This window comes from Geotrypetes seraphini, chromosome 13 (assembly GCF_902459505.1).
Source record: "Geotrypetes seraphini chromosome 13, aGeoSer1.1, whole genome shotgun sequence".
NCBI lineage: Eukaryota > Metazoa > Chordata > Amphibia > Gymnophiona > Dermophiidae > Geotrypetes > Geotrypetes seraphini.
In genome coordinates this window covers 70,986,520-71,007,598 of record NC_047096.1, presented here as the reverse complement: position 1 = coordinate 71,007,598, position 21,079 = coordinate 70,986,520, and the positions used below count along the sequence as shown (strand labels likewise).

The window sequence follows — 21,079 nt, the reverse complement described above, 5'->3', positions numbered from 1 at the left end:
TGAATCTCCTTATTGTCTGCCGATCTTCTTTTGTTCCACGTTGGATTCTTTGGTGGACCGCTTGCCTTGTTGTTTTGTTAAACATTAACATACATGGATTGGGAACGTACCATAGGAGTTACAGATTTGGTTGTTTATACATACATATGGGTTAAAGTTGGATGACAGAGTGAGGCAGTTGAGAGGAGTTGCAAACTTTGTTATTAATATAGACTTATGTTTCGGATAGTATTATTGCTTTACAATACATTTGAACCCTTTTATATAGGTATGGAAAGGGTTCCGAGTTAAACTCCTGGGAAATAAATAGGTGGGAAGGGAAGGAAGTTGGAATTTGTTCAGAGATGTTTGGGGCTTGCTTGTTTGTTCTACTAAAACTGTACGGTGTCGGGACAAAGGCGCGCCCAGACAATAGGCTGCGCCGCTCTAAATTACAGTTTTTAGCGCTCCGACGGGGGGGCGTGGGGGAAACCCCCCCACTTTACTTAATAGACATCGCGCCGCATTGTGGGGGCGTTGTGGGGGGTGTGGGGGGTTGTAACCCCCCACATTTTACTGAAAACTTCACTTTTTCCCTGTTTTTAGGGAAAAAGTTCAGTTTACAGTAAAATGTGGAGGGTTACAACCCCCCAAAGCCCCCAAAATGCCGGCGCGATGTCTATTAAGTAAACTGGGGGGGTTCCCCAACAAAACTCCCGTCGGAGCCCCTAAAAACTGTAATTTAGAGCGGCGCGGCGGCGCACACTGCTCTCAATTGTCGGCGCGCGCTTTTGTCTTTCGCGACGTTGTCTATGAACCAAAACTGTACACTGGCACTTGTATCTTTGTTGTTTGTTTTGAATTTTATAATAAAAGAAATACAAGTGGAAATAAGTATATAAGAAAACAGGTAGATAAATGGTGGCAGGGTAGGGCTAGGGGGCTCAGTGTACTTGTGTGCTTAGGGGCCCTCGAAGAATTAATCCTGCCCTGTCTGCACATGCGCAGAGGCCCTGCAGACATGGCCCCGAGCTCAGGGCCTTCCAAAACCCGGACAACTGTCGACAAATATCTTCCTACTTGGGGCCATGACACCAATAACGCTTCACGATATTCAATCCTACCAGAACACCTGGCCTTGGTCGCACGTGCAGAACACAGATAAACCCTATGCAAATACAGGACCACAAACTAAAAGTCCTAATATGCACAAACAAAACCCTAAGATGCCAGGCTCTGCTTGCAGTACAACACCAGAGAAATAGAAATAAATATTTCTTCCTGAACAGTGCAAAATATAGACAACAGAAGTAAATTCTGAAAACTGACACATTTCAATCACTAAATTGAAAATAAAATCACTTTCCTACCTTTGTTGTCTGATGATTTTATTTTTCTACTCATCTTTTCCCAGTCTCTGGTTTCACTTCCTTCTGTTTGTGCTCTTAACTATTTCCACAGCCTTCTTATCCAGTTGCTGTTTTTCTCTCCTTCATTTTCTGCCCTGTATCACATTCAGCTTTCTTCCATTTTTCTGCTTCCTCCTCAAATCTGTCTACTTTGCCAAATTTTCTCTTTTCCATCTATCCATGTGTACCATCTTTTCCCTCTTTCTTCTCCCTTGTTAGGCTTGTTATATATATATTTGTATATGTTTTAGTAATATAATTTCAATAAACTGGTTATCCTTGAGGTTGGTTGATCGTGTCCCTTCCCCACTCCTTTTTTTTTTTGTCTATATAACTATGCGTGGGGTTGTTTTTTTCTTTTTTTGTGAGATACACAAGCCACTGAGATATGTCATTAGCAGCTGGGCATCACTGCCTGAGCAAGTTGGAGGGTCCCTGGCTGTTTTTCTACTTGTTATCTACTATATTACTATATGCGGTTTGAACTCTTGTATAAGACCTTGTGAAGGCTGCTCCGTCTGCTCGGGTGTAGCTCATCTCCAGGTGATTCACACCTCACTTCATGAGCCTTAACAGTAAACAGCCTGCTTTGTAAGCAAAACAAAAAAGCAACATCCGAGAGAATGTCAATTTAGTATTTGACATCATGCATACCTTACTCAAGAACAGGTCTTTAATAATAATAATACTAGTTTTTTAGCCGGTTACATTAACGGGTGCTAGAATTACCTCCCCCCTGTCCAGCAGCATCCCTTACCTGATCCCCCCTGTCTAGTAGTACCTCTTCTCCCTGCCAGGGCAGACTCAAAAGAGGAGCTCCGCCCCCTTCCAGCAGTCTTGCTGAAGATTTTGATGCAGGCACGTGGTGGTCTGTTGGTGGGCCGGGCTGCTATGTTCTTGGCCGAGGAACCTTTCCTGCGGGGACAGTGGGCGCCTCGTCTCTGGCCAGCGAGCTCATCATGCACATCTTCTTCTCCCAGACTGGCTGCGAGCCTCAGTTACCTGTTTGCACCGGCGCGAGCACCTCTTCTACCCAGCGCAAGCGCCTCTTCCACCCTGCATTCTTGTGCCGCAGTCGACATCCATCTCGGGGGGGGGGGGGAGGAAGAGAGAGAGTGGAGAGGCGGCGACGGCAAAGTTACTGTAATGGAGCAGTGGTGCGACGGCGGCGGGGACGGCCAACTTACAGGAAGGGAGGGAACGCAGGCAGGGATCGTGCGAATAGCCACCGCTGCGTCTTTCAACAGGACAGACCATAAGCCGCACATGCGCACTTCCTATGTGTCGCTAAAGCTCACGGAAAACCGGCGCACACATAGGAAGTGCGCATGCGCGGCCTAGCATTTTATTATATTAGATATTGCCTCTGATTTGTTCAAAGTGTACATGTGAAATTAATTCATTTTAGCATGCTTTTTAGACCTGTCTGAAAGTTTAAATGTTTTGGAAATCCTTTGATCAGATATTTGGAATGATTGTTATGGATAGGCGATTCATCAAATTAATAAATAAACTTGAAACTTGATTGTTATATTCCTCTATTCCACTGTCCCCTCTAGGATTGCTTTTAGATTGTTCTGAAGTTTTTGTATTGCAAGATTGGGGGGGGGGGTCATTAACTTATTATGTAACTGGGGATTGTGGCTAAGAAAGTTATTCTGGGGGTATGAATGTCATACACACCATCCTTTTCATTTGGAGGGATAAATTTCATGTGTTTATGCTCATGGAACTAAATGGGCAAAATTATCCTTTAAATGTATCTTATTTATTTATATACCACTTATATTACATTAAATTACATTAGTGATTTCTATTCCGCTTGTGCCTTGCGGTTCTAAGCGGATTACAAGTTAGAAGACTGGACATTTCCAGTAGCATTGCAGTACATGTAATCAAGAGTGTGTCCAGTTACAATTGTTAGTCTGGACTTGGTTTACATTCAGGTACTTTATTATATTTCCCTATCTGTCCCGGTGGGCTCAAACTCTTAACTAGTGTACCTGGGGCAATGAGGGGATTAAGTGACTTGCCCAGGATTTGAACTCCCAGCCTCAAGGTGCTGAGGCTATAGTTCTAACCCCTGCACCACACACTTCCACATTTGGGATATTTGGGAAGCTTATATACAATCTTTGGCATCCAGAGCCCATAGTTTCATTCTCAATACATCTCAATACACTATAGGATTAGTTATAGTGATAGCAATGTAGCACTTTTTCATTTTGATGTTTATTTTTTTTTGTTCTGTGATTAAGCTAGTCCCTTTTGGTATGATTAATTTGGGGAGGTATTAGAGTTCAACCTCCTCGTCTACCTTTCTCTTCCATCTTTGAAAAGCAGCACTCATCCCAAATTTCAGAGAGCTAGTGTCCCCATAAATATGTCCAGAGTGATCATTAGATGAAATTGTAGTGGATGGGGGAGGGTCTTGAGAGGGAAGATGGATTGAAGACTTCACCGAGTCCTTACTTCAGTCTTGCTGGTATAAAAAACTGCCAAGCGTTCTGTGGCGTACCTCGAGGATCACCAATTCTCTACAATCTGTTCATGAGCTCACTAGGCCATATCCAATCTGACAGCAATGAATGCATTTTTTCATATGCAGATGACATTCTTCAACTCATCCCAATCAACTGCGACTCTAACGACACAACGCTATAATATCAAATGGAATAGACAAAATATAGACCTGGGCCACATCCAACAAACTCAAATTAAATGCAGACAAAACCAAAGTTCTATGGTTGCGTAACACCATACGCATGGTTCCCCATGCTGTAATTCTAACCTCAGGATCCACACTAGATTTCAACAAGACATCCAAGGTTCTAGGAGTCATTCTCACCTCCACTCTATCATACGAATCTCAAGTATCTAGCCTAAAGAAGAAAACCTTCTACAATATTTATTTGTTTGTTTGTTTGTTTTAGTATTTATACACTGCTTATAGCCTAAGTGATATATATCCAGGTACAGTGGTACCTTGGTTTACGAGCATAATTCGTTCCAAAAGCATGCTCGCAAACCAAAATACTCATATATCAAAGCGAATTTCCCCATAGGAAATAATGGAAACTCAAGTAGTACCATGTACGTCGACCAGTGCTAGATGCAGTTTTCCAGTTGAGGGCGTACCATGGCCCGGTACAGCAGCATGATAACCTTTTCCAATCGGTTTGTGATTCCTTTCTTAATCATTCCTAGCATTCTGTTTGTCCTTTTCGCCGCACACATTGTGCAGATGGCTTCATTGACTTGTCAACCAGTACTCCCAAGACCCTTTCCTGGGAGGTCTCTCCAAGTATCGCCTCGCTCCCTGCTACTCCGGGCTGGTATATTTTCATCATGTAAATCCCTCTGTTACCATATGGAACAAGTGTGGCACAGAGGTTAAGAACACAATTGCCATACTAGGAGAGACCGAAGGTCCATCAAGCCCAGTATTCTGTTTTCAACAGTGGCCAACCCAGGTCCCAAGTACAGTGGTACCTTGGTTTGCGAGCATAATTCTTTCCAGAAGCATCCTCATAAACCAAAGCGCTCGTATATCAAAGCGAGTTTCCCCATAAGAAGTAAGGGAAACGCGGATGATTCATTCCACATCCAAAAACAGACCCCCCTCCCCACCACCCCCATCTCCGAAGGGCACCAGTGCTACTTGCTTCCACACCACACCACCCCTGGAACCGGCTTCTCTCCTCCTGTGGCCCACCCCCAAACTCTTACCTCCAGCGGACACTGGCACGCACCACAACCCAGTGTCGGTGCTGAAAGAGCCTGCTGCTGATGTTCTATGCTGGGCTGCTGCGGGGCCTTGAGCATCTGCGCATGCTCAAGGCCTTCTGGCTCCCACCTTCTCCGAGATTCACGGGGGAGAGAAGCCAGTTCCTAGAGTGGGGTGACATGCTCACTTATCGAGTCAACGCTCGGTTTGTGAGTTAGTTTGCTCGAGTGTTTTGCTCGTCTTGCAAAACACTCGCAAACCGCATTACTCGCAAACCAAGGTTTGACTGTATCTAGTTAGATCCCAAGTAGTATAACAGATTTTATGCTGCTTATCATAGGAATAAGCAGTGGATTTCCCAAAGCCATCTCAATAATGGCCTATGGACTTCTCTTTTAGGAAATTATCCAAACCTTTTTTTAAACCCTGCTAAGCTAACTGAGGGTAGCTGTGAGGAGAGAAGTTAGATGGGACCAAGGGGGCAAGAAGAGAAACTTGGCAGTTGTTATATGTGGATGAAAGCTTGGGTTCAGATATAGACGGGCCAAATAATGATAAACTTACCGTTCAGCACTCAAAGAAATCTCCCCAAGCTGGAAACCCCCCCAATCAATCCAGCTGGTTAGACTGCTTGGGAAAGAACCTCTTTGAGTGCAATTTAGACTTAAATGACAAAGTTCAGTTGAGAAGAAGTATTGGTGTAAGTCAGTTACTGAATTTATTTTTCTTTGGCCAAAATCTGCCTCAATCATAATCCAGCGACACTATGAATCCTGACATTGCCACTGCTCATGCCATTTCCCTATGATACATTCCTCTGGTTTCAGGCAGTGTTCTTTGGCCTCCTAGGAGAAGGAGCAGATCTATTGCTGGCCTGGGACCAAGAAAGTTACACTTAGCCAAAAGAGACCCCCCCCCTCCCTTTCATATCTTGCTGATTTTGGAAGCCTTGTACCTCTGCTAATGGTTGTCACTCTCCTCAAGGATATGAACAAACTGACAGGCATTCTACATGTTGGCATAAAATTTCCCATTTTATCTTGTCACACTGATTTTTATGCTCTTGTTTAAAGTTTTAAAAAAATAGAGCGAGAACTCCCTCCTCCACCCAGCCATCTCTGCACTTCCTAAAAAATGAAGGGCTGTAATTAATCGGTAAAGCTCCCATACAAAACAGCTAGCAAGCACAGCTGCTTACTTAGCTGTCTGCACACTGGAAAGCTACTGCACTTGTCAGTTTTATTGAGATAAAGCTACAGTATCTCAGCCAATGTTTTCAAAAGAATGGTACTTGGTCCTTGCAATCACACTAAAGGGGTTTCTTTTGTAGGCTGTCTGATCCTACTGTGTTCCATAAAAGCTAGGTTACTCTGGATATGTGTGACTGGATTCTTTACAAACGTATGTGTCCTGGTGGTGAGATCCCTCATTTTGTGTACACACTGGTTCTCACCCTCTCTGAAACAAAACCAGTCCGTCTCCAGGTATCATTTAGTCTATGATCCACCTCCACCATCCTTAAATCCTCCCTGATATGTTTTGTCCAACTCTCGTGATGGGGATCTCACTGTCTCCATAGAGAAATTGTTCCAGTCCTTAAGTTCTCTTAGGAAATGTCCCTTAACAGGAAACCTAAATCACCCCATTACACCTTATTTTGTCTGTACCATCTTCTTTGTAATGCTTCCTCTCCCTCCTCATAGGCTGTATTATCTACACCTCTAGCCCAATGGCATACCTACGTTGGTTGCCACCTGAGGTAGAACACCCCTCCTCCCTACGTAGAGTGGTCACAGGGCTACAGTCTGATGGATGCTGCTGTCAGCTCTTCTAGTTCCCTGCCTCAGAACAGGAAGCTGACGTCAGTGGGGGGCAGAGTCTGCTAGAGTTGACGGCCACACGTGCCAGTCCGTGGCCTTGTGGCTTCTCCCTGCATCCCCTTACTGGCTGCACCAAGGTCAGACTACCCCCATCACCCTGTACCCCACCACTGCTCTAGCCATTTTGTCATACTCCTGTGAGGTTTTCTATGTCTCCTCTGCAGGATAGGGCCCAGCAGTGGAAAATATACTCCAGGTACATAGACCCAGATTCTGTAAACTGCGTCCCGATTGTAGGCAGCTGGGCAACGCGAGCAGGGGGGAGGATGCATGTTTGCAGGGGGGATGCCGTATCGCGGGGAGGAGTATGGAGCAGTGTCGGTGGCCTCAAGGGGGGGGGGGGGAACGGAGCAGCGCCAGTAGCCTGGGGGGGGAGGGGGAGGAGGTGGAACCAATCAAAGCGAGTTTCCCTTACTTCCTATGGGGAAACTTGCTTTGATATACGAGCAGTTTGGTTTACGAGCATGCTTCTGGAACTAATTATGCTCGTAAACCAAGGTTCCACTGTACTTGCTATGGGAAGTAATGTGCAGAGATCACTCACTGCTTCTAATGCTTCCAGGAGAGGCTATTGGCCTTTCAAATCCAAAGGAGAGACTCTTGAGAAATGTAAAAAGTCATGAGATAGAAGACAAATGTTCTGAGTGGATTAGGAGTTGGGCTATCAGACAAAATGAGTTTAGGGTTAAATGATCATTTTTCTCAGTGGAGGAGGACACATATTGGTTTGCCACAGGGATCTGTACTATGACCAGTGCTATTTAACATATTTATAAATTATCTGGATTTCAGAACAGGTGAGGTGATTAAATTTCCAAATGATACAAAAGTATTTAGTTGTTAAAACATATGCAGACTGTGAAGAATTGCAAGAGGATCTTAGAAAATTGGAAGACTTATGTGGCAGATGGAATTTAATGTGGATAAAGGCAAAGTGATGTACATTGGGAAGAATAACCCAAATCATAGTTACCTGATGCTAGAATCCACCTAAGAAAAAGATCTGGGTATCATCGTAAACAATATGCAGAAATCTTCTGCCCAGTGTGTAGCAGCAGCCGGAAAAAAAACAAACAGGATGCTAGGAATGATTAGGAAAGGGGTGGGGACAACCAACAGGGACAATCTTTGTCCCGGTTCCATTCTCTATGTAGAATAAGGAAAAATGAATGGATTTTTTATTTTCAAAAAGTGCAAAGGCTAGGAGACACTGAATGAAGTTACATGAAAAAACCCCAAAACGTTTAAAACAAAGAGGAGGAAATATATTTTTTTTTTTCACTCAGTGACTAGTTAAGCTCTGGAATTTGTTGCCAGAGGATGTGATAACAGCAGTTAGCATGTCTGAGTTTAAAAAAAAGGTTTGGACAGGTTCCTGGAGGAACAGTCCATAGTTTGCTATTGCGACAGACATGGGGGAAGCCACAGTTGTCCCTGGGATTGGTACCATGGAATGGGTACTTGTGACCTGGATTTGGAAGACGGTGGAGTTTGAATTTGGGAACTGGACTAAAAAGAGGCAGTGACATCTAGGGCTTTGGTGGCAGCAGGTGTCGATCCAGTGGTTGGTTGCTGGCTATTTCATCAATGTATGAAGCTGCTTGGTACCTCCCTCTGGCTATCTGGCAGGAATGCACTGTCGGATGGGATTTTTAATAACCAGGTTGCCATGGAAACCATAGGAGCTGCAAAGCGCACAATAATAAATGGGTCTCTCCATCACCTTCTCTCCAGTCCTTGAGCAGTAGTTAAAGCCGGATGTTACTCGGAAGGATTAGTGTTGTATTTGCAGAATTTCTCTGCTGACAGATGCTCCCAGAAAAAGAGAAAATCATATTTAAGGTAGCAGGAGATTCTATTCTGGAAGCCCAGAAGATCCTCTGAAACTAAACTAGAATTAATGGGAGATGGTGTGAGGGAGTCGTGAATTCCACATCGCCTACCGCTCTCCTGCACTGTTCCAATAGATCGTTGTCGGACATATAGATCTCTCCCTCCAAGAGAGAAGTGTTTTTCCTTATTTGAAAGAAACTGTTTGGGGGGCAATTTCCAAGTTTTTGGACAATTTTCTCTTCCTCTGTTCAATACAATACAGTGTCTTATATGCTGCCGTTCTCTACAAGGAATCTATGTGGCATACAATAAGAGTTAGAAGTTCATGAAGTTACATTTTTAAGCCCGTTCACTGTTCTAGCCCCTTTGACGCTTCTGTATAATGTAGAATGTTTCTTGCACAAGACTACATGATTCTGTGTGCCATGAGAGATTCCAGAATTTTACTTTATTTAAAAAAATTCCCTTCATAAGTATACTAACTAGAATACATGGCATGTATGTTGCATGCACAAGAGTCTGTTGATTTTATGAGTGTTTATGTGCATTAGGATACAACCGCCCAAACAAGCACCATTCTTTGACGTGATTGGTCCTTTAAAACTAACCTCAAGTAATTTTAGTTTTATTTTTTATGCAGTGGTTATCCTAAATAGAGCATCAAAAGCAATCAAGGTTTTGTTACCGTTTGGATCTTCTTATCTTTGCAAACTTGGATTTTCAGCTCTGACAGAAATTAAATAAAAAAATAAGAGAATGACTGCAAATGGTGGATGATGACATGTGTCTTTGCTTGTCAGTATCGAGCTGCATTTTGAGTTAATTTGCACTCAAAAACAAGCACATTCATTGCTTTGATTAGCAATTCTATTCTATCTACTTTAGTTTCACCGTTGCTACAAATAAATAGCTGTAAATAAATAACTCTCAAATTTAATTTTTTGTTGGTTTTGCAATTTTATAATTTCAATTATAATGTGCCACGAAAAACATTTGCTCTGTTTAGTGTGCCGTGAAAAACGTTTGCTTCGTTCAGTGTGCCAGAGCTAAAAAAAAGTTTGAGAGAGACTGTCTTTTCCATTTCTGAGAGAAATTATTTGTACTCATTTCCCCCACTTCTCTAATCAGTAAGGAAAGTTTCTGTGCTCAAGGTCAGAGGAGGGAGAGAATGGAACATGCCCTCCATTTACCATCACACACCCAGGCATGTGGCTTCACGTTTAGTGAATCAGGCCTTCTAAAGAAACCAAACTATTACTCCTCTATTCTGTGCCTATGGGTAAAAATGCTGATGAATCAGGTCTGAAATATTTAATAGAGATTTGAAATGAATTCCACAGCTAAATTTGAACTGAAACTATTCCACACCTATTAATCCCTGAAGTATTTGATCAGGTCAGATGAATTAATCCATAATTGGATGCTGTATTAGCTAATCTGGAATAGGAGGGTAGTGTGTAGGTGAAAGTAATGATGCTACTTGGTGAGGATGAATTGCCTCTTCTGAACTTTGTAGTTGCTCAGTGAGTAGCCAATGGTAGGATGAACAAAGCTTACTCAGGGCTGGATGCACAAAGCTCTGACACTATGGTAAAAAAAAATACGGTGGGAGCAATTTTTTTTACTGGTGATATTCAGCACGAATAGCATGCAAATTATATGCGTGCTATTCATACGGAGCAGCGCCAGTAGAAGGGGAAGGAACTGTGCCTGGTGCGTGGTCAGAGGAACGATCGATAGGCACAACTACTCCCCCTCTCTCCTGTCAAATTTTTTTTGCTGTTCTCCCTGCCTGCCAATCAGCTGAGCCGGCAAGACTCCCTAGTGCTGCTGATCAGCATATACCATAAGCTTCTCCCAGTGCATACCATTGGCCAACTGTATGGTATTAGGCCAATGGTATGCACTGGTAGAGGCCTAATACTATAGGCACTGGGAGGTATGGTATTAGGCCCCTCCCAGTGCATCCCAGGATGCACTGGAGCAGGGGTAGGTCACCAATTTGAAGAGAAGGCCCGAAGCAGGAGGGAGTGGTCATCCCTCCTGCCCATCTTCTACCAAAAGGTATGGGGGTGTCAGGGGGCTGGTGTGGTCTGACCCAACCTACCCAGCTTAGAAGACCACCAGGGTTTTGTTTTGGGGGGCAGGATGTCGGGGGAAGGGGGGGCTTTGTCTCATGGGGGTCCCGGTTTTCTTTTGAGCCCCTGACAGTAGAAAAACAGAATCTCAGTCTTTTTTTTTTTTCCTTTGTTAATGCTGCTGTGTCTACGTTGTGTGTGTGCACAACATACGCACAACAGCTACTGGAAGCTCCAGAGATACTGGAAAATAGGGATGGCGTTTTGTTTTGTGCATCGCTCCTTGCAATGCATTTGTTCGGTGGCTGCTATGAGGATCGTTAGCAGCCATGGAGAACCCTTTTGAACATCGGGAGGGAGGGTTTTCCTGCCAGTAAGACTACTTTAACAAGTCTTACTGGCACAGAAACATTTTGTGCATCGGGGCCTCTGAGCAGATCACTAACTGCATGACAGGGTGACTTCAGTTCAGGAGGTCAGTCAATTGTGCAAGAGAAAAGCCTGGGCATCAGTCTTTCTAAAAACAGCTACTATGATAAAGCAATCTCATTTTATATTAAATTACACTGGCTTCCAGTAGAAGCCTGCTCTGTTTTTAAATTGAGCACATTCATATTTTGTATTATCATTAGTTAACTTTTTCTGCTTCAGACAAATATTGATGTAACCAAGGTCAATTGGCTCTATATTTTACCTCTGCGAAAGAATCTGACCTCGGTTCCGGGGAAAATGGCGGAAGCACTGATAAAAGAAAACATCGATGAACATTTTGAAAGAAACGAACTTCTGATAACCAGCCAACATGGTTTCTGCAGGGGGAGATCGTGCCTAACAAACTTATTGTACTTCTTCGAAGGAATTAACAAACGGACGGACAGAGGAGACCCCATAGACATCATATACCTAGATTTCCAAAAAGCCTTTGTCAAGGTGCCTCATGAACGTCTACTCCGGAAACTGAAGAACCACAGGGTGGATGGAGATGTGCATAGATGGATCAGAAACTGGTTAGAGGGTAGGAAACAGAGGGTAGGGGTGTAGGGCCACTACTTGGACTGGAGGAGAGTCACGAGTGGGGTCCCGCAGGGCTCGGTGCTCGGGCCACTGCTATTTAATATATTCATAAATGATCTAGAAACAGGGATGAAGTGTGAGATAATAAAATTTGCGGATGTCACCAAACTATTTAGTGGAGCTCAGACTAAAGAGGACTGCGAAAAATTGTAAAGGGACTTGAACAAACTGGGGGAATGGGCGACGAGATGGCAGATGAAATTCAACGTTGAGAAATGTAAAGTGGGAAGCAGAAACCCGAGGTACAACTATACGATGGGAGGGATGTTATTGAATGAGAGTACCCAAGAAAGGGACTTGGGGGTAATGGTGGACATGACAATGAAGCCGACGGCACAGTGCGCAGTTAACAGGTGTTTTATCTTCTGACGTGTCTGGAAAGATGTAAAATGGAGGGTACACTGACAAATCCGCACAGGACAATTCCGCTTTGACAAATGCGACAATTGCCGACAATTGAGTACATGGACAAGTGCACACAGGACAATTGCAGCCCGTGAATGATATCTGGAAGGCCCTGAGAGGGCCTGAGGAGTCTCAGCAAATCAGGGCCTTCCAGATATCCACTAAAAGGGTTCCCATACGTGTTGTAAACCTAACCCTTACACTTGACCTCAAAAAAAAGGGTTACTTTGAAACCCTCAAAAAGACAAAATAGTATCCCGTGCGTGCAAATGTCGGGGCGCAATTGTTGGCATTTTTGCTTTGCACACATTTGACAGGTCACCAAAATGGAGGGGAGAGAGACTTTGTCTGAACTAGGGTTTATCCTATTTGAAGAAGTAGAAACCCAGATGCATGGCCCCACCCCATTCTGCATCCAACCCGCCCTTTTCTGCCCCGCCCTGTTCTGCCTATAGCCCTGTCCCCAAAAGCCACATCTCTTTTTTGGCCGAGTCTGGAGGGCCTTCAGCATGCGTAGATGCGTCCACCCATGCTTATTGGAGGCTCTCCAGACGTGACCAGAGCTTGTGGCTTTCCAAAACATGGACAAACTGCCGGGTTTGGGAACGTCTGTCCGGGAACCCAAACAGTCCTCTAAACAGAGGATATGTCTGGTAACCCTAGTCTGAGCTGATAGTAAAGACTGACATGCACAGTAATTAGTGGGCAAGTTGATGCGTGCTCAGAAGTCTTTTCTGAGCTCTGAAGATCAGGTCCAAACTGTACTGCTATGTGATGTCACCTGTTTTTGGCTGCTCTATCCTGCTCGTCATAGGAGCAGAGAAAAATGAAGGCCGATAAAGACTATATGGTGTATCCAGTCTGCCCGTCTTTGCCATCTACTTCCCTTTCATCTCCCTCAGAGATGGCTTTTTTTTCCCACTGACTGCCATTGGCCCAAAGAGTGGTTCAAATTCAACTTTGATAGAGCAGTAGAACATACAAAGACATCAAAGCGATTACCTGCATTACTCTGCTCTCTGTGTCACAATGTACCAGTAAAAGGCTATGCTTTGGGGTTTGCTTGGTTTTTTATTTCAGCTTCAAATAGGAAGTGCGAGAGCCTAAACACATTCTCATTGCACAAACAAAGATAGGAAACCCACATAAGGTTTTTTTTTTTTCAAGAAAAGGCACAAACAGGCTTCTGATTTTAAATTGTCTTTTTAGCGTTCCAGTCATGAAGGGGGAAGGAGAATGAGAACTGACGCAGCAGCTTTTCAACTAATGTAAACCACCATGGGGGTGAGGGTGGAGGAGGAATAGAAATGGACTATGTAAGTGGTATCTCAGCATGCATGACCACAGAGGCCCGGACACTTGTCAGTTTAGTTCAGACAGTTAAAGATCCTGGGCCCAATCCAGGTTTGACTCCCCTGCGTTCCTGGAGCTGCAGGCAGGTGACCTGCATGCTTGGTTGACCTAAATAATTTAATTACCCTCTTATAATTTGTGAGTCATTAACTATTGTTTCACACCAGCAGGATCTGCTGTAGCCTCTGCCAAGTCTGGGATTACAGGGCATTGCTCTGCACAGTTACATATTTTTCTCTTCAGGGTTACATACCATATTGTTGCAGATTCATTGTTAGTTACTAATTTGGGATGTGTTTTTTATGGCTTGCCAAAAATCAATCGCTTTAGATAAACCAGGCCTGGCTTTGCCTATCTACGCTGACGTAGTAAGAAGGGTGTGTGTGTGTGGTGTGGGAGGGAGATATTCTGCCCCGGGCGTTTGTAAAGGACGCAGGCACCCATCCTCCTCTCCTACACCCACACACACCCCCCATGTGCAAGCGCCCCTTCCCTTGTACCTCTAATTTCTCCTGCGTGAGCAGCATTATGAACTTGCTGTCCATGTCAGTGTCGCCTCTCTCTGAAGTCTCTTCGGGGCTCCGGGCCTAGGAAGTGACATCGGAGGGACAGCCGACACGATATGGGCAGCAAGTTTGTGCTGTTGCTCTCGGATGAAAAATTAAAAAAGTACGGGGGAAGGGAAGAGGAGGAGGAGTGCTACCGCCCCTCGCTACGCCACTAACTATCTATAAGGTTAGCATTTTTGAGCAGCGCTCTGTTGATTGCATGGAGGTTGAGGTGGACTATAATGGCGAGTAGCCAAAGCATTCGGGCCCAGATGCACAAAGCTGTGTCAACCTGGTAAAAAATACTGGATTACTTAGGAGCTATTTATTTTTACTGGGCTAAGCTCACACAAATAGTACGCCATTTGTGTAGCGTAGCCCAGTAAAAGAGGGGAGAAACTGTGCCTGGTGCCTGCTAAGAAGAGAAAAGCAGTAGGTGCAGCTCTTCCCCCCCCCACCCCTCCTGCCAGCTCCATTTTTTGTCTTGTGGCTGAGCTGGCAGCCCCTTCTCTCTCTGCCAACTCAGGGTGCTTGTAATATACTGAAGTTTGGAAATATAACACAGCTTTTAGCATTTTAAGCAACTTGTAGAGATGTTGTAGAGATGTTGTCTATCGCTTTATTGCGCGAGGCAAGTGCTGTTTTTTGAATCTTTGAGCCCACCGCATGATTGTTTTCATACACTATCGTTGGTCCCCTGAGGCAGGGGCGAAACGCGCGTCGGGACCTGCAAGCTAACAGATAAGTTTGCTGAGTCTCTTAACAATTTAGTAGACGTTCACAATTAAAAAATATTTTTATATGATATAATATTTGTCTACACTCTACATGCGATGATTGGGCAGTGAGGTGGTTGGTCCCGGGGTTTATCCCCAGCACCCCCCTCCATGATTCTGAGCATAAAAATTTGTAGACTCATCTATATCATCAGCACAGCTTATTTAAAAATTCATCATTGAGTGATTTCTCCATTTCAACCAATACAGGGCAAGCATTGGCTTCTCCCATATTTTTCTCAATAACAGACTATGGACTTTTCCTCCAGGAACTTGTCCTAACCTTTCTTAAAACCATGCTATCTGCTCTTACCACATCCTCTGGCAAAATGTTCCAGAGCTTAACTATCCTCTGAGTGAAAAAAAATTTCCTCCTATTGGTTTTAAAAGTATTTCCCTGTAACTTCATTGAGTGTCCCTAGTCTTTGTAATTTTTGACAGAGTGAAAAATCGATCCACTTGTACCCGTTCTACTCCACTCAGGATTTTGTAGACTTCAATCCTATCTCCCCTCGGCCGTCTCTTTTCCAAGCTGAAGAGCCCTAACCTTTTTAGTCTTTCCTCATACGAGAGGAGTTCCATCCCCTTTACCATCTTAGTCGCTCTTCTTTGAACCTTTTCTAGCACCACTATATCTTTCTTGAGATAAGGAGACCAGAATTGAACGCAATACTCCAGATGAGGTTGCACCAAGGAGCGATACAGGGGCATTATAACATTCTTAGTCTTGTTAACCATTCCTTTTTTAATAATTTTTGGCTGCTGCCGCACACTGGGTGGAAGGTTTCATCATATTGTCTACAATGATACCCAGATCTTTTTATTGGGCGCTCACCCCCAAGGTGGACCCTAGCATCCGATAACTGTGATTCAGGTTATTCTTCCCAATGTGCATCACTTTGCATTTGCCCACATTAAATTTCATCTGCCACTTGGACGCCCAGTCTTCCAATTTCCTAAGGTCCGTCTGCAATTTTTCACAATCCGCATGCGTTTTAACAACTTTGAACAGTTTAGTGTCATCTGCAAATTTAATCTCCTCACTTGCCATTCCAATTTCCAGATCATTATAAATAAGTTAAATAGCACAGACCCCCCCCCCCCCCCCGCGGCACTCCACTTTCCCTCTTGTATCCCATTAGTTTGCCCTGTCTTTGTAATATGTTACTCGGCTGTTATTGAATCCCCCTGATTTTATTATACTATGTACAATTGCTTAGAATTAAGATAGGCAATAAATCAAATGTTTATTAAACTTGAAACTAATCCATCTGAGTTACATGAATATTTGAAATCAATAAACACCTGCGAGAAAAGGGCACACAACACTTGATTCTCTTCCCGGTGCAGAAGTGCTGAGTGGTCTGTGGCAGGAAGGGGGTACTTAGCAGGTGCTCAAGGGCTACCTCAATTTGAAGGCTGTGAGGAACTGGACCACCTGAGGGCTTCTCTAATGTCAACCTCTGTAACACATTTCTTCATTACAGGAGGAGCTGGTCTGGCACTGGTATGCTGCATTTGTCCTTGCATTGGACTGCTTGAAAAATGGTTGTATATGCCTGCCATCCTGGCTCTCTGCTTCCTTTTCCTATTGCTCATGTTTCCAGATCTTGCCATGGCATTGATCCAGACTAGCTAGCAGATTGGAACTTGTCTTGTGACCTCTAACCTCTGGCACACTGACCTTTGGCAACTGCTAGGAGGGGAAGGGGGGCTGGCACTAGTTTGGTGGTTGGGGGAGGGATTGTTTCATAAATAAAATGCCATGTCTGTGAACCTGTTTTACATATCATCCCCCGTTCCTCACTACTGCCACCCCTTACCTTATCCAGTTGTCCCCATGTCGTAGTGATCAGGAACAAGAGGTTGCCAGGGTCCAGGACTGATTGAAATTACAACACCCAACAACCACCTCTGACTGGCTTTTTCATGAACGGTTATTAAACAATTCCTACCATAATAGCTGGCTGGGACATATATTTTGGCATTGCCCTCTAATACAGGCTTTTTGGAGGCGAGTGTGGAGTTTCCTGTCCTCCCTATCTATCTCACTACCTGCCTGTTCCCCGGATATTGCTCTTTTTTATGCTGGAGTGGCTCTCTCCAGTTGTTCTGGTGGGCAGAAATTATTGGTGTTCAAGGCTCTGCTCTTGGCCAAGAGGGCCATTCTGATATTCTGGCGAGCTCCACATGCTCCCTCTTTTTCTCAGTGGCAAATGTTCCTTTACGAGTTGGCGCTTGTAGAGCGTAGGATGGTGGGGACCCGTGATGAGGGCAGGTGGACTAAATTTCAAGAAGTTTTGGAGGGATACTGGTTGTCCCTTTCACATAGGGAGAGGAGTATGCTGCTGAATAGTTAATCTTGTGGGATGTGCTATTAATGGGTGGGGGATCGTCTGCTACTTCCCCTAAAGCAGGGTACGATAGGTCTTCTGCCATGGTATCTTTTCTACAGTATCCTACCCCTTTCTTTTGTCCTTTTCTTTTCTCTCCTTGGGAAGGTTGTACACCATACGGGTCTGGGTTGGGGAAGGGGGGGAGGGGGGGATGGGTTGGGTGGGGTTTTCTGCTGGGGGGTTTTTTGGGGGTTATAATAAAACACGGTATTGGGCTTGTGTGGAGGTATGTTCACCCGCTTTTGTGGGTACTTTAGATGTGTCTGCATTTTGGTATTACAGACGTGTATCTGTTTTCCGTTGTACTCTGTTTCATTGTCTTTGCCCAATAAAGAAATATTATATATATAAAAATACAGCTGTTCTCCTCACCCCCTCCCTCTAAAAAAAAAGTTTATTAGAAAGCTTGGGCCTAGTTCCCCGGTGACGGTACCCAGAGAATAATCCGTATAGAAGTGGCATCATAGGCCTCACCATCCAATTGGCTTTAATTATAATGTGGGTTTGCAGTCTGAAGGCAGTAATTAAGTATAAACAGACTACAAATCCTGTTGTGCCAGGTTAAATTTAGTTCATCGGCTAGGGTGAGCTATCTTGTTGTTGCAGAATTGGTGGTCACCTTTCTGACACCCTCTATCCCCATCTCAAAGAGTAGAGTTGCTAGAAGAGTATGCTAACCACACAGCCCACAGCTTGGTGCTAGAAATCTGAAGCAACTAAACTGGAGACAAAACAGCCTCTCTGACCCTTCTGCGGGGCTGTGGGAGGCAAGCCAAGCCTAAATCGGTTAGCATACTGTAATAAAAAGACCCCAAAGTGTAAGATGGATTTTCTGAGCTATCATATTAGACATTTACACTGTGTTTAAAAAAACAACCCTATAAAAAAGCTTCTTTTCTGCATAATTCTGACAAAAAGGTGACCAATTTCAATAAAATTAGCAATAAGCCTATACTCACTTCACCTATATGATGACATTTTACTACCTAGTTCCCCAGCTGTCACAATGTTTTCTTCGGTGTGAAGTGATCAGGTCCTGCCACTTTCTGACCAGTGACCAGAGCTTGTTTTCCCGCAATTTCTTCAAAACATATTCTACGCTTGCCCTCTTCCACCTCTTTTCAGGAAATTCTTCCACCAATCTATGAGAACAATGAACTGTCTCCATATACAAAGTTTTATAAGGACCAGGTGCTCCTGCCTGAAAACCACGGTGAGCCTTTGTTGAATGCAAAATGGCATCATGACGATAATTGCTAGATGGTGGCAATGGTGTTTAGGTGAGGTACAGACTGGATATTCAAAAGGATTTTAAAACTAGATATGCTTATTAATGTACTCTCAGATATCCGCTGGGTTGATCATCAAAGATCTCAACAACCTCTTATAGCGGGATCGAATATCAATCATCGAGTACCTTTTTTTTATTACCACTGTGTGCTAAGTGAATAAATAAGTAAATAAATATAATGCACTTATCTTAGTAAGGCTTATGGTGTAGCCGCTATGCCCTGAGGCTTTTGAATAAAGCCACTATTCCCTACGGGGACACGTTTCGCCTTCAATAGGCTTCATCAGGGGTCAACGTTTTGTTTATTGGCTCGGGTTTACGAGACAAAATGGCGTTACAACCCGAGCCAATAAACAAAACGTTGACCCCTGATGAAGCCTATTGAAGGCGAGACGTGTCCCCGTAGGGAATAGTGGCTTTATTCAAAAGCCTCAGGGCATAGCGGCTACACCATAAGCCTTACTAAGATAAGTGCATTATATTTATTTACTTATTTATTCACTTAGCACACAGCGGTAATAAAAAAAAGGTACTCGATGATTGATATTCGATCCCGCTATAAGAGGTTGTTGAGATCTTTGATGATCAACCCAGCGGATATCTGAGAGTACATTACTAAGATAAGTGCATTATATTTATTTACTTATTTATTCACTTAGCACACAGCGGTAATAAAAAAAAGGTACTCGATGATTGATATTCGATCCCGCTATAAGAGGTTGTTGAGATCTTTGATGATCAACCCAGCGGATATCTGAGAGTACATTAATAAGCATATCTAGTTTTAAAATCCTTTTGAATATCCAGTCTGTTTATCAGTTGACTTGAAATTACCTAGACTTGGAACATTGAATTAGTTTAGTAGTTTAGGTGAGGTAGGCAGCATTAGTGTAGGCTTAATGAAATTTATTCAGGATTATATTTTCAAATTTTATTGAAACTGGTCAAGTTTTGACAGAGTTATGCAAAACTTGTTTTCTGTATAGGGTTTGGGGGTGTTTTTTGTTGTTTTTTTTTAAACAGTGTAGCTCTAGCATTACACAAGACCACCTGAATCTTAAATCTGTAAAAGAGAGAATACTGAGCACACAGACAACTTCTATGTAGTGTGACTGTACAGCGCTGCATGCGTCTGGTAGCCCTATATTAGTAGTAGTGATGACATTTTGTATATGTGTGGCGTAATGTCCTGGCGCATCCTCTAACAATTACATTATTTTCCCCCCACCCTGTCCCCTTCAGTGAAAAACGCCATCTACAGGTGAACGTGATGCATCCTGTCCAGTGCAGCATGCATGGAAAGAAGTATACTATCACTGTGGAAACCAGAATCAACCAATCGCAGCCGGACTTCGCCAAGAACAGTTCTGGCTTCACACTGTGTGTACCAGGAAATTAGCGTAGAAAATATTTTTAAACAAATCTCTCCTGCCCCCAGGAGAGCCACAAGACCAAAGTAGAATTCTGAGCTCCTGTGTGGGGAGAGACTGAGGCCTTAAGCTTAATTGCTGGATGTGACACCCTTCCACCCCCCCCACATCACCACCATGGTGCCTTTCCTACAGCATAACCTTCAAGGTTCTCCTTGGCCTCTGCAAGATTTTCTGCAGCCATCATGTATTTTTGATTTTATAGATCCGTTACAAATGATTGAAATATGCAATTTGTTTCCTGATCACCTCTCTCCCCTCCCCATCTTAAATACTCCTTTTAAACTTTAAATGTTTTGCTGTGCTCTTTGGAGACTTAAATTTTTAATAAACAAGTTTTTAAGTGGTCTTGACAAGTGCCATGGAAAAGGATGGCCTTATCCTCCCCTCTCCTGAGACTGCCATGTCCAGCACCTCCATTGCTGGGCAGTATTCTATGCTGGGCAGGGGTACCTCTGCCCTAACCCCCGTCTCCTTATTTTGCCCTCTTGCTTCCATTCACAGTGTGTCAAGAGGCCCAATACTTGCCAATCTTTCAAGAGGCACTTGACTGTTCTGTTATCTGGCATGTGTCCCAACATTTAGTGCTGCAGACAGAGACAACAATGTGGGTCGCGTCGCATGTATGGTTCACTACTAAGTGACATGAAATCTGATTATAACCTTTGGTTTCTCCCATTTTATGTAAAATATGAATATAGAACAGTGGTTCTTAAACCTGTCCTGGGGGATCCCAAACCAGTCAGGTTTTCAAGATATCCTGATGGATATGCACGAGGCAGATTTGCATGTAATAAGAGGTGGCAGGCAGGCAGATCTGCCTCAGGCCCATTCATGAGGAATGTCTTGAAAATCTGACTAGCTGGGGATTCCCCAGGACAGATTTAAGGACCACTGGTC

At 43.8% G+C, this 21,079-nt stretch overlaps 1 protein-coding gene across 1 annotated transcript in view; it reads left to right on the top strand.

The window, feature by feature from the left end:
- Positions 1-20,527, top strand: part of MYO1D (myosin ID) — a 227,078-nt gene extending 206,551 nt beyond the window's left edge. The window contains 1 exon segment of the mRNA XM_033918408.1: positions 19,992-20,527. Within this exon segment, the coding sequence (XP_033774299.1) occupies positions 19,992-20,148 (157 nt within the window). The 3' untranslated portion in view covers positions 20,149-20,527.
- Positions 20,528-21,079: the final 552 nt, after the last annotated feature.